At 41.5% G+C, this 13,168-nt stretch overlaps 1 protein-coding gene across 1 annotated transcript in view; it reads left to right on the top strand.

The window, feature by feature from the left end:
- Positions 1 to 5,992, top strand: part of LOC137291274 (carcinoembryonic antigen-related cell adhesion molecule 5-like) — a 224,105-nt gene extending 218,113 nt beyond the window's left edge. Inside the window, exons 8-9 of the mRNA XM_067822607.1 lie at positions 5,043 to 5,339; positions 5,901 to 5,992. Of these exons, the coding sequence (XP_067678708.1) occupies positions 5,043 to 5,339; positions 5,901 to 5,992 (389 nt within the window). The remainder of the gene's footprint in view (positions 1 to 5,042; positions 5,340 to 5,900) is intronic.
- The last annotated feature ends 7,176 nt before the right edge of the window (positions 5,993 to 13,168 follow it).

The following is a 13,168-nucleotide window of genomic DNA, read 5'->3' as shown; positions in this document are numbered from 1 at the left end:
CTTCATCGGCTGTCCAACTAACTGATCTGCAAGATCTTTATGATCAACTACCTAAACCCTGTATAATCATGGATGATTTAAATGGCCACAGTCCACTATGGGGTGGCATTAATACAACCACCAAAGGTAAATTACTAGAGGAATTTATTTCAAATAATGATTTATGCCTATATAATGACGACTCAAATACGTGTTTACATCCTGGCACAGGTACTTATTCAGCTCTTGATTTGTCTATTACTGATTCCAACCTATTAAGTGAATTTTAATGGTCAGTCCACGACGATCTATTTGGAAGTGACCATTTCCCAACAATATTAAACCCTGTGAGCTACCCTCCTTCACCTCTACAGATCATTGGTCCGTTCAAAGCTTGATTATGGCTCCATTGTATATGGTGGAGCCTGTAAAAGCAACCTTAAACTTCTTGATCCTGTCCACCACCAAGGTTTAAGACTTTGCCTTGGATCTTTCAGAACTTCACCTATTGACAGTCTCTACGTTGAGGCCAATGAACCATCTCTTACACAACGTCGTATAAAATTGTCTTTATCTAACCCTGCCCATAACTGCGTGTTCAATCCCCTTTATGAGGACTTATACAACAAAAAATCTTCTCTTGTTCCGCCTCTTGGACTGAGAAATAAGTCATTTATTGCTGTTTCCGGCATTGAACTGGAAAGTATAGCTCCTTCCCGTCTTGTTTCTTCTCCTCCTTGGCAATTGGTTAGGCCACAAGTTGACCTAATATTAACTACATTTAAAAAATCAGAAACTAATGAATTACAATATAAACAAGAATATCATCAATTAAAAAGTAAATACAGCAACTATAAATCTATATAAACCAAGGACGGTGGTGCAGTGACTTGTGCCACTGTCATTGGATCCAGAACAATATCTTCTAAATTACCGGATAATACCTCTATTTTCACTGCTGAAGCCAACGCCACATTAACGGTTCTTTAATATATTCAGAGTGAGTGAGTGAGTGAGTGAGTTTAGTTTTACGTCGCACTTAGCAATATTACAGCTATATGGCGACGGTCTGTAAATAATCGAGTCTGGACCAGACAATCCAGTGATCAACAACATGAGCATCGATCTGCGCAATTGGGAACCGATGACATGTGTCAACCAAGTCAGCTAGTCTGACCACCCGATCCCGTTAGTCGCCTCTTACGACAAGCATAGTCACCTTTTATGGCAAGCATGGGTTGCTGAAGGCCTATTCTACCCCGGGACCTTCACGGGTCATATATTCAGAAACATCCTAAACACAAACAATACATAATCTATTCCCACTCCCTTTCTTGCCTTCAGGATTTCTTGCAGAAATCCTCCTTTAGTAGAAATTATTGAACTGTGTAATGATCTTGCTACTGGCCAATACGACATCGTCTTCTGTTGGTTACTCAGCCATGTAGGAATCTCAGGTAACACATTGGCTGACCTTGCTGCTAAAGCAGCACTCAACAAATCTGTGACACCACTTCTTATTCCTTACAGTGATTATAAAGCCACCATTAGATCTTATATCCGTGATTTGATGCAAAAGAAGTGAGGCACCCAAGTGGGTATAAACAAATTACATGCGATAAAACCCTCTATTGGTTATACCTACTTGGGTTGTCAGTCCAGATTTGAAGAGGTCATTATGCGACGATGTCGCATTGGCCACACAAGATACACGCACGAATATATACTAAAAGGTAAGGATCCTCCGTTTTGTATCCCTTGTGATGAAATAATCACAGTCAAGCATATCTTGCTTGACTGTGTTGAGTATTCCATCACAAGGGATACTTATTTCAATTCAAGAACAATGAAGTCTTTGAATGTCATTTAGAAGTGTAAATACATAAGAATGAAGATTTTATGGATATCAACTTCTTTATGAGAGAACACAACGTTTCGGAGTTAATGCTTACTCCTTCATCAGGTGATTGAGAAAGGGATACAGAGGTGTATTTATATGTACAGGTAAAACAATAACAAAGTAACAAGTGGAATGAGTTAACGAAAGCTAGTATAAACAAGCACTGATAGGAAGCCGATAGTTAAGATAACAATGATGGAAGCCAACGGTAATGCATTACAGTTGATTGGATATGTTTACATAACATGATTGGGGATAAGGATGGAAGCCAATGGTGATACATTACGCATGATAGGATGATGTACATAACACACGATAGGGGGTGAGCATGTATACATGAGGGTTGGTGATGTACAAACACAAGTATGTACTCGGGTAGATAGGCTATACATGAATTACATAGATAGAATGTACACAGGTAGATGAGATTAATTTATCAATAAGTCCCAGGCACTTGCTGGGTACACTCCTTGGTCGCGGTTGATGGCTGGTTTCTGTCTCCGGATCTCGATGGCCTCTTGCAGTTTCCTTTGGCGCCAGTTGTTGTTGTTGGTAGATAGTATCCTAGTGTCCTCCCATCGAATTGAGTGTTCAGGGTTCTTGAGAATATGTTCAGAGATGGCCGATTTCTGGTCGAGTTTCCTGACTGAGGTCTGATGTTCCTTCATTCTGGTGTTGATTGGTCTCAGCGTTTCTCCAATGTATAGGTCGCCACAGTTGCAAGGGATCTGGTAGATGCATCCTCTCGGGTTAGGGTGTTCACAGCTGGGTAAGAGGCTTTTTATGATATAAATATATTCCATTTCATGTTAAATTGTTCTCGTCACGATATGGCTGAGATATTGCCGATGTGACGTTAAGTATTAACTCACTCACTCACAACACGGAAATCGGATTGAAACCTACAGTGAACTCATACATGGAAACCAGGTTGAAACCTACAGTAAACTCATACATGGAAACCAGGTTGAAACCTACAGTAAACTCGAACATGGAAACCAACTGGATCCCGCTTGGAGGAGTGGGTAATGAAACGAACTGGAAACCATCCTGAAATGGTGCAGTTTTAGTTGCATGGAAACCACAATGAAACTGTCGGAAACTCCCTGTAAACCAAATGGAAATGTTGGTTTCCATGACGTTTCTTCTCGGTTTCAGTGTTCCGGAAACCAGCTTATTTTTGTAGTGTGGTGTACGATATCGTGACGAGACCTTGAACCCGATTGTGATCCCCTTTGTGCGTACAGCAGGCCGAATGTTCGAGTTCCAGCATGACAATGACCGCCCTCACATCGCTCATGTTTGACAGACTGAGGGCTGCAGATGTCCGGGTGTTGCAATGGTCGGATAATCGTTCTGAACTTAACCCCATCGAACACCTTTGGGATGTTCTTGGCCGCAATGTTCGGGACACACCTGTTCAACCCAACAATTTGGATGAACTTTTCGTGGCTCTCCAGGAAGAATGGCGTAGAATTCCGATTGGTACCATCCGTACCCACATTCGCAGCATGCCACGACGATGCCAAGCAGTTCTCCAGAGACACGGGGGACACACCCGATATTGATTTTCATCACTTGACATAAGCCTTTTCATCTGTATGAACTTTTCTTTTACTGTTTCAAAGAGTAAAAGTCACTGCTATTTCATGCGTTCCCTTATATCCTTCCTGATATCCTGGTGCTTTGAAATAGTACGTTCATGAAATCCCTGGATGAATTAGGGAATAGGTGAAAGTCAAAGTGATTTCCACTGACTGTTACGTGAAATCCCTGGGTTCACACATTCGAACATTAAAGAAAGGCTGTCAGCAGTTTTTGGGAAGTCTTCCCCTTCATCTGCTACCATCAAACGATGGGTCAATGAATAATGAATTTAAGCATGGTAGTGAGAGTCTTGAAGATGACCCCCATCCAGGTCGCCCGACGACAAGCACTAGTCAGGAAAACATTGACAGAGTGCATAGACTTGTGCTGGAAAATCGCCGATTCACGTTCCACGAGTTAGAGGAGACCACAGGCATTTCACACGGATCCATCGAGACAATTCTTCAGGAACATTTCGTCATGTCTAAGGTGTGCTCAAGGTGGGTGCCAAGAATGCTTACAGATGAAATGAAGCAAACAAGGGTTACCATAAGCAACTCCATGCTAACCTGATACAACAAGAATCCAGACGATTTTCACTTTAGTCTAGTAACCTGTGATGAAACCTGGATCCACCACTATGATCCCGAGAGCAAACAAGAATCCATGGAATGGAAACATGTCACTTCTCCCAGGACCAAAAAGTTCAAAGTCTCCAGGTCAGTGCAGAAGGTAATGGCGACAGTCTTCTGGGATAGCAAAGGCGTCATCCACATAGGTTACTTACCAAAAGGAAGAACAATGAATGGGTAATATTACGCTAACTTGTTGAGGCAATTGCGACAGTCAATCAAGGAGAAGCGACGGGGCAAGATCAGACGTGGTATTCTTCTACATCAAGACAATGCTCTAGTACACACCTCTCGCGTTGCAATCGAGGCTGTCCAGGAATGCGGGTACAAAATCTTGCCGCATCCCCCCTACTCTCCAGACCTGCCACCAAGTGATTACCATCTGTTCCCAAATCTCAAGAAACATTTGCGCGGTCGTAGATTTCAGGATGATAATGAGCTTAATGCTGCTACTGAGGCTTGGTTTGAAGACCAAAATGGCGCCTTCTGCAGAGATGGCATCAGCGCCTGGCAGAAAAGATGGAACAAGTGTCTTGACTCACAAGGGGACTGTGTTGAAACATAAATGTGGTTCATACCAATATTTTGTGTTTTTCTATGCAAGGCTCAAAACTTATTGACATCCCCTCGTATATACCTTCAAACACTGGGTCAGTGTTTGGCAGGTAGTTGCAAGATTTACCTGTGCTGCAAAACATTCAATCTGTCAGTCTTATCTCTTGGTACATCTTCACGTGTGAATCAATGATGACTTTACAGTTGTTATCAAAAGGGGACCACAGAGATACAAAGGAGAAGAAAACTAAGTGAACATTGCTGCACATGGTCCATGCTATCCAGGTACGGTGATCAGTTAGAACTAAAACTTAATTTGACCAATTATCTAAAATATGTTTCAGTTGTTGACGGTATCATCTTATTGTGCCTTACATTGGACCTTTCAGGCTCCCCTCAACTAGATGAGACAGTAGCCCCACAACTCAAGTACCCCGCTAGACTGGGTGATGACGTGAATGTGTCTGTGACAGTCCTGGGGTACCCCCTTCCTACATTCACCTGGAGTAGATCCATCAGCACCAGCCAGGACCTCACTGGTTCCTCCAGCCCTGTCTCAGACATCTCAGTCACTGCCAGACTACACCTTACTAACCTCCAGCAGCAGGACTTCGGGGACTATAGTCTTACACTGGACAATGGTTTTAAAGGAAACATAGTATATATCATCAGCGTAGTACCCGAAGGTAAGGGAAAATGCACAGTACGTAATGTCTATCAATTTAGATGTCTATCAAATGTAACATATTTAATGATTTGATTAATAGAAAATACAATGGTACAAAAGATATCAACATGTCTTCAGCCAAACATTTGTGATTAACTGATTTTCAAAATTGCACTCTTACAGTCCAATACATGATTCCATATGCATCTTGTCTAATGATGGTGAATTACTTGTCGAACAACAACATCTGGTTCTTACGCCTAGTTAAAGCTCAAATTAGAAAACAGGATGATGGTCATTTGTGGCCAGATCATATATTAAACACTGGACGCGATAGAAGGTCATATCTTTATTTATGCGTGATAACGGATGAAACTTGAGTTGCAAAATAGAGCATTGTCACAATGAAGATTGCTAGAACACTTATATTGACTCTATTAAGCGTTTCAATATTTTAGATCAAAACAGGAGATACTCCGCCCACAGGCAGAAATAATAGAGATGTATATGGGTTAAGTAGCCTAGAGTGTATGGGTGCTCGAGGGCTGCTGATTCAGTAGTAATTAAAATGCACCTGCAGCTAACGCTGGTGCCATGACGCTACCGTTGCCAGGCGGTAAGAAAATATTGAACCAGGGCAAGTACCGTTACCAAGCCAACTGTTTGCTGTAGTGCAGACTCAAGTCACCTTCCAGTAGGATGAATATACGTGCTTACAAAGAACGGTGGCTCTGATGCGTACAGTTGGAGAGGAAAACAAAGAGAAGGTGAAACGCTGAAATGTTGAAGAGACGCGGGCTGATGGGGGAGTGAAGGATGAACAGCATAGGTAGAAAGATTTGATGGCGGCAATACCGATGGAAAGTTAACAACATATGACGTTGTACGCAAACTTGATGACGGTGGGATATGATATAGCATGTCTCCGTACGCGGAATAGAAAGCGGAGGTATATCATATAATTAAAGCTTCGCATCCTTGTCATGAAAGTATTTAGTTTTAAGCATTAAATGTTGACAATTTGATAATGCACCATTCACACTTCAACTTGAGACAAAATGTGTGTATGTTTGTAAAGTGTGTATTGTCACAGTGCGAGTGGATCTGGATGTATTGGGGTATTTTTACATTTAGATTGTGAAATTACACTCAATGGATACAGGTCTAATTTGCTAAAAGAAACATTTTCTTGAATTATGTCTGGTTGACAGTACATTAGAAGTGATGGAAGTCTTATGAAGATTTCATGTGTAGGTAACAATCTGGCGCAAAGCTCTAGCATACACAGATATCTATGAAGGATTGTTACTGTTGGAGTTTATTTTATGGCTGAGATCAATATTTTCCTGTTTGACGGTGGTGATGGATTAAACCTCGTTTCTCAATTCCTTCACCTAGTATGCCACGTTTAGCATGATATGGGCACCTTCCCAATAAACAGCCCTCAACACTTCATGAATATTTTTTCGTGAATGACCTTATTAGGTTAAAAATTTGATGATTGCACCATATTCACATTTAACCATCTGAAGTTATTTAGCAGCCTGATTAAGGACGCAGTCGAGCCAAATTGTGAAAGATGATTTAACAAAACCAGAACCCACTTGCACAAAGCGATCTTAGCGTCACCAACCTCAAAAGACCAAACTGACATATAATGAAAAATTCATTCAAGTGAATTTGGCTGGGCAATCATATATTGTGAGCCAAGCACCCTAATGTGCACATTTGCGTCAGTGTCATTGTTATCAGTAAAGCCTAAGCTGGAGAATGGCAGTTAAAATCATTGCAACACTAAGAATTGTGTGATCCCAAGGAGTTGAGATTGAAAATACGATGTGCTGTTGTTATGCACATCCAATGATGAGGAAACATAGAGCGCCCTGAGCAGCTGAAGTGGCGAACTGGATATCGGCGCTATACAAATGTCTAATATAATAATTTTAAAAAACACTTTTTGGTCAGGTGTTATTCTGAAAGATTTCAAAAACCAATATTGAACCCATTGAAGATTTCGACAATGAGTTGCTACTGTAACCACCTTAAAGCATAGCTTTAAATCCCCGATTCATTCATCACACAATCAAATTGTTTCTACCAACGGTAGCTTCCTCAATGTTAAACCTGTCAAGGGTCACAGTGATAACGAGTATCAGACTTAATCCGTGACCAGTATCTCTTAAGCTAACAGAACCAAGGTGCAATGCATGTATCTGTCTCTACGGATGTTTGTGGTTCACGCAGGTGAAATCACGTGCATGCCATTTATACAATCGTGGCATACTCACGAGTGGCCATCGATGCCTTGGTCCATCTATATGACATAATTTGAAGTTCATAATAACGGCATTATCGTAAGTTTTAACTGTAAACGGCTCACGAACCCACACACATGGCACCACCCGACGTAGGGCCCAGACGACGCATCCATGGACGACCCCTTGACTCCACTACAGAACCGGGTGGAACAGACGAGCAAATGGAGGATCCCACAAACCAGTGCCCCGGCCCCAGCACTACAGCTACTCCCCCAGTCACTATATGTGGGGCACTGTAAACATCGCTGTAAAGCACAATAAGTTGACATCAGGGACGACAAAGCAGCGTCACTGCGGCTGTAATCATGGACCACAGAAGCAGGAGACCAGAGACAGAGGCCGTGACAACCCGAGCATCATGAAGATGTCAGTCGTTCACCAACAATCAGGACACCATCGACAACTCCATCAGCGTCACCTCGATCGTCATCATGGATAACAATAGAAGGAGACCAGAAGCAGAAGCCGTTACCACCCGGACATCAACAAGATGTCAGCCGTTTACCAACAAATCATCAACTCCTTCTGGACCCAACAATCAAGTGAGTGAATCAACTTTCAAGATCAAGTCAACCTCGGCATACCTCAAGAATCATCTGCAAGTTTCTTCCGATATTTGTGACAATATCTGTGAACTTTGGTTCTGATTTTCACCATGAACTGTGTACGTGAACTTTTCAAGGACGTTCTTGTTTATGTGAGATGTGTTAGTAGTTAAGGTGTATCTTCTCCGGCCATTGATTTGTTGTATTCACGTTTATCATGGTTTCATATACTGAGTATGTATTGCAAATCTAAGTGATGTTATCAGACGTACATTTTTATCAGATTAAGTTGTTGATATCGGCTACGTTCTTACTCTACGGTACGATATAGTTACATCCTACGCCCTCCGCATGTACGCATTTAGTGCAGATCAACGTTTTCTGCGTTATCCGAGTCTTCCCATACAAACCAGACTCCCGGTTTCAAGGATTTTTCTCGTACGTTGTATGTTTATACCAATCGCTATTGATAATAGCTTTCAAGAAGTTATTCAATACCTTGTAATGTCATGCTTACATTTTCATATCGTCCGTTTTGAACGTGTGAGCAGCAAGTTTATAAGTACTCATTGTGAACATGATATATTCGTTCTTTATCATTAGCTATTGTAAACGTATACATATGTTGTGAACACCCATTGCTTGGCATATTCCAAGAACTACTTATAATTAGTGGGGACTGTATATCCAGTACTACCTCGTTCAGCCACTGTGACTTTACTGATAACAATGACACTGACGCAAATGTGCACATTAGGGTGCTTGGCTCGCAATATATGATTGCCCAGCCAAATTCACTTGAATGAATTTTTCATTATATGTCAGTTTGGTCTTTTGAGGTTGGATCTTTTCCTTCTCTTCATTTGCTCTCTTCGTTTAGAGCAGATCACAAGATCTGCAGGCCTTGCTGTGTCTTGATCACAATGTGAGACTCCCAACTTCAAAGATCCCGTTGTCTTGAAAATGCTACATTCAGACACAAAAGCACAATTGTATACTCTCTCAGACTACGAACGTGACTCCGTAGTCACTGATACCCAAAGTGAGTGACCAGTACTATCCAGTTGAAAAGAAGTATTGTGTCAACGCATGTCACAGGGTAAACGTGCGATCTGGTCAAGTGAGTCGCTTACTCACAACCCCACGATGGACAATATAGATTTTATTGACGTTCCTACACTGTCAAAGGTAAGAGTCGGAACAGCGTCAGTTGCTATCTCCAAATCAAATAATTAAGAGGGATTAGAGATGTGTCATTTTTGCCTAAATTCAATTATGTCAACACCATCTAGATCATGCATAGTTCTCAAGTGCTGGAAATTGTGTGCGCCAATTTCACCCCAACCCTGTGTGCTGTTCTATTTGGTGTACATATTGTGTAACTCAAAATTTCTAGTGTTTTCTTCATAAATTTCGGGACGAAATTTTCAAAGAACAGGGGGATAACTATAAACACGGGGAAATTGGACAAAGGTTTACCAATATTTTATAACGGTATGTGTTATTGAAAATTGGAAATTTACAGATCAACTGACCGCGTTCCTCAATGTTAAACCTGTCAAGGGTCACAAAAATAACGAGTATCAGACTTAATCCGTGACCAGTATCTCTTAAGCTAACAGAACCAAGGTGCAATGCATGTATCTGTCTCTACGGCTGTTCGTAGTTCAAATCACGTGCGTGCCACTTATACTCTTGAGTGGCCATAGATGCCTTGGTCCATCTATATCACATAAAAGTTCACAAAAACAGCATTATCGTAAGTTTTGTCTGTAAACATGATTACCTGCAACAAACTGGAATAGGTATATAATACGGATGACAGTCACAAATCACGTGGTGGCTGTCTAGTAAATTTTATCTAGTTTTGTATTACGTTGTGAATACAATGCTGTGTCGTAACTGTGGAAAATGTAGATTGTATAAACCCCCTCTGGATTGATGTGTAGAGTATTTGACAATGACATTATGGTGTATACTTCTGAACGTGTGTTGTGATTAATGTAGTATGTATAACGAAGTTGTGTTGTGTGTTGGTGGTATGGTCATACCTCTTGCCAAGCGAGCCCGAACTCGCGATTTAAGAATAAGGCTAATGGCTAAAACGTATTCTCGGGCTGTTACAGCTTATTTGCATTAGGCGGTAACGTTAACACGAAACCAAGTCCTATTTCTAACCCATATTTGGATAAGTTGTGATAGTAGAACTTGAAGACAATCCATCAAGACACAATACAATATGAGATTAATCAGTACCACAACTGACAACTTATCAGTACTGACTTTCACGTCAGAAACATTGTTTGCAAACTGCTAAACCGCCACTAATATGTTTTTAAAGTACTGTGAACTGTATATCTTGAATCGTGTTTTTTTTAAATCAAATGGGTGTGTTATACACACTCGATTGAGATTGTTAGTGATATACCCGTTAAGGTATAAATTCCAAGATTATCAGCAGCGACCCCAGCCATGTTGCCGGGACGTTCGGCTGTACAAGGCTGTATCATCACCAGTCTCGTGAAACCAGACTGGCAAGACATGCAGTGATCGCCGGACGATGGGGACGTGGGGCGCTGGCAGCTTTGTATTTTGGTACGATGTCTGCGGTGTTTAGCAACACGTACGCGTTCACGTGGCGTACTTTTGAGAAATAATCTTTAGAGTTTTCGAAGTATTCACGACTCTGTCGTTGTTGTAGTTTTGTTTTGTTGCTTCGATAGATGTCAGTTGACACCTCCCTACGTCGGCAGATCTTACGTATGTACATGGACTAGTGAGTGACCTTGCACAATGTAGCGTAATGGCTCTGAGTATAAAAAAATTGACTGATATGGTCAGTCGGGGACACCAAGCAGGGAGACCAGCCACGGAGACCAACTTTGGTCAAGGTCGTCGCCTCACAAACAACTACTTCGACGATGAGGAATCGCCGTCCAACTACGTTTGCATGTGTCTCCACATCGGGACCGAGTGGCCAGTGTTCCCCATGTGCGTTCTGTCACGTTTACTATCAGCCTGTACTATTTCACCCATTTTTGAAAGAACAATAATAAACATGAGAGCTGCTGTGTTCAACTCTACAGCTGACTTTTGTCTTTCGTCTAGACAGACCCCAGTCATGTAATGGCATCTCCAAATCCCCCATTGACAATGGACAAGCTATCCATTCAATTGTCTGAAGTGTCACATCAACAAAAACATCTTGTCAATTGATTCCTGTGCTCTCTATTGAGCTAGTTTCCGATTTTTAGTTAAACGTGAAATACCGAATCTGTCCTTCGCACCTTGACGAACTCCATGGCGGCCGCCATACGGGATCTAACTCGATGTAACATGTCATCGGATTGGAGAGAAAGAAAGTAGATAATTCGTGTTGCGAGTTTTGGCTGCTCGGCGATTTTACGAGAAACGGGAAATGTGGCCGTAATTAGAATAGATGTTACGTGGGAAGATCTGACAGAAGTAACCTCTGTGGGGAGAGAATTAATATAATTCCATGTATTAACAACTACCAAAATTCAACTGAATGTAGTAAACCGTTAAAACATTAAAAAAAACACCCAAGAGCTAACAAAATCAGGCGCAAAATAAAGTTATTTTAGATCCTGTAAACACCAATGCAAAGACAAAGCAGGGAAGACAGCTTTAAAGTTACCAGCCAGAAAACCTACCACTAAGTGAAACCAAAATGAACATTCAAGTGTTTGCCACTAATATGGTAATGTCCCCGCCGCTAAAGACGAATGAACATATACACTACTATTTTTATTTTCGGTCATACACAAGCTGCGTGAAATGACAGGTGTCTGCATAATCACCCAGTGAAGGCTGGTTGCAATGTTTTATGAGGTATCGTGTTAACATAAGTTTGAAAAATGGTCAAAGTGTCATGATCACATTGAAAATAGGATCAAGGTCACCCAAATCTACTGATGTCTTTGTAGTCCCCATTTGTAGGCTGTCACCAATTTTGAAGAGATTGGGTACAACAGTTAATGAGATATCGCTATAACAAGAATCGGGACGTACGCACAGACGGACTCTGCTGAATGCATAGTTCCCCGTTCCGCGTTGCGGCGGGGGACAAAAATCTGTCAAAACAAAAACCAAACAGAAGTACCCGAACACATCGTCCGACTACACTAGTACCAACACGTGATGGTGCTCAAAACCTCACTGGACATCAACATACACTCAACACTGCAAACATTAACGCGAACACTAAACAACATTCAAATGTTCCAAGTCCTTGGCATATATCTAAATAGTACCATCCATCCTGGTCACTAGGAACACAAACAATGCACCAACTGCAATCTAAATACCATAACCATACAAAGATAAAATCAGCCAAGCTCCCGTCACTCCCCACCCTCTCATCCCCCATGGCAAAATTCCAAACTTCGGCACGGATACTACCTTATAGTCCTTAAGGTCATCACATCATACTTCATACTCATGTGTTGCTTAGTGTAGAAGACCCGTGAACATCAGGGTTAGAATTGGTCTTAAAAACCCATGCTTGTAGTTAGAGGTGACTAACGGGACCAGGCGGCCAGACTTGGTTGGCAAATGAATATCATCGTAACCCAATTACCTAGATCAGTGTTCATGCCGTTGATTACTGGATGTTCTTGTCGATTCTTTACAGACTGCTACCATATAGCTGCCATATTGCTGCCATATTGCTGCCATATTGCTGACAGAGGCGTTACACAACCAGCCAACTTACCGGTTTGGTGTAAAAGTTACCTCAAACCTAATCATAACAAGAAGACACAGTCATCAATATCCCCCGCATTACCTCCAATTTCAGTCTGTCACATTTGTTGCCATGGAAACGCGAAACATATTTTATTAAGAATACACAAACTACCAAAAGGCACTAATACACCACCAGACCTATCTATGTGCCAAGTTTGGTGAAGAAATAATGAATGGTTTTAAAGTTTTGCTCCGGAAAAGATAAATGTGCACGGACG

The sequence above is a fragment of the Haliotis asinina genome, chromosome 1, assembly GCF_037392515.1.
Source record: "Haliotis asinina isolate JCU_RB_2024 chromosome 1, JCU_Hal_asi_v2, whole genome shotgun sequence".
Lineage (NCBI taxonomy): Eukaryota > Metazoa > Mollusca > Gastropoda > Lepetellida > Haliotidae > Haliotis > Haliotis asinina.
The sequence above is the reverse complement of the archived record's forward strand: the minus strand, read 5'-3'. Positions and strand labels throughout refer to the sequence as shown.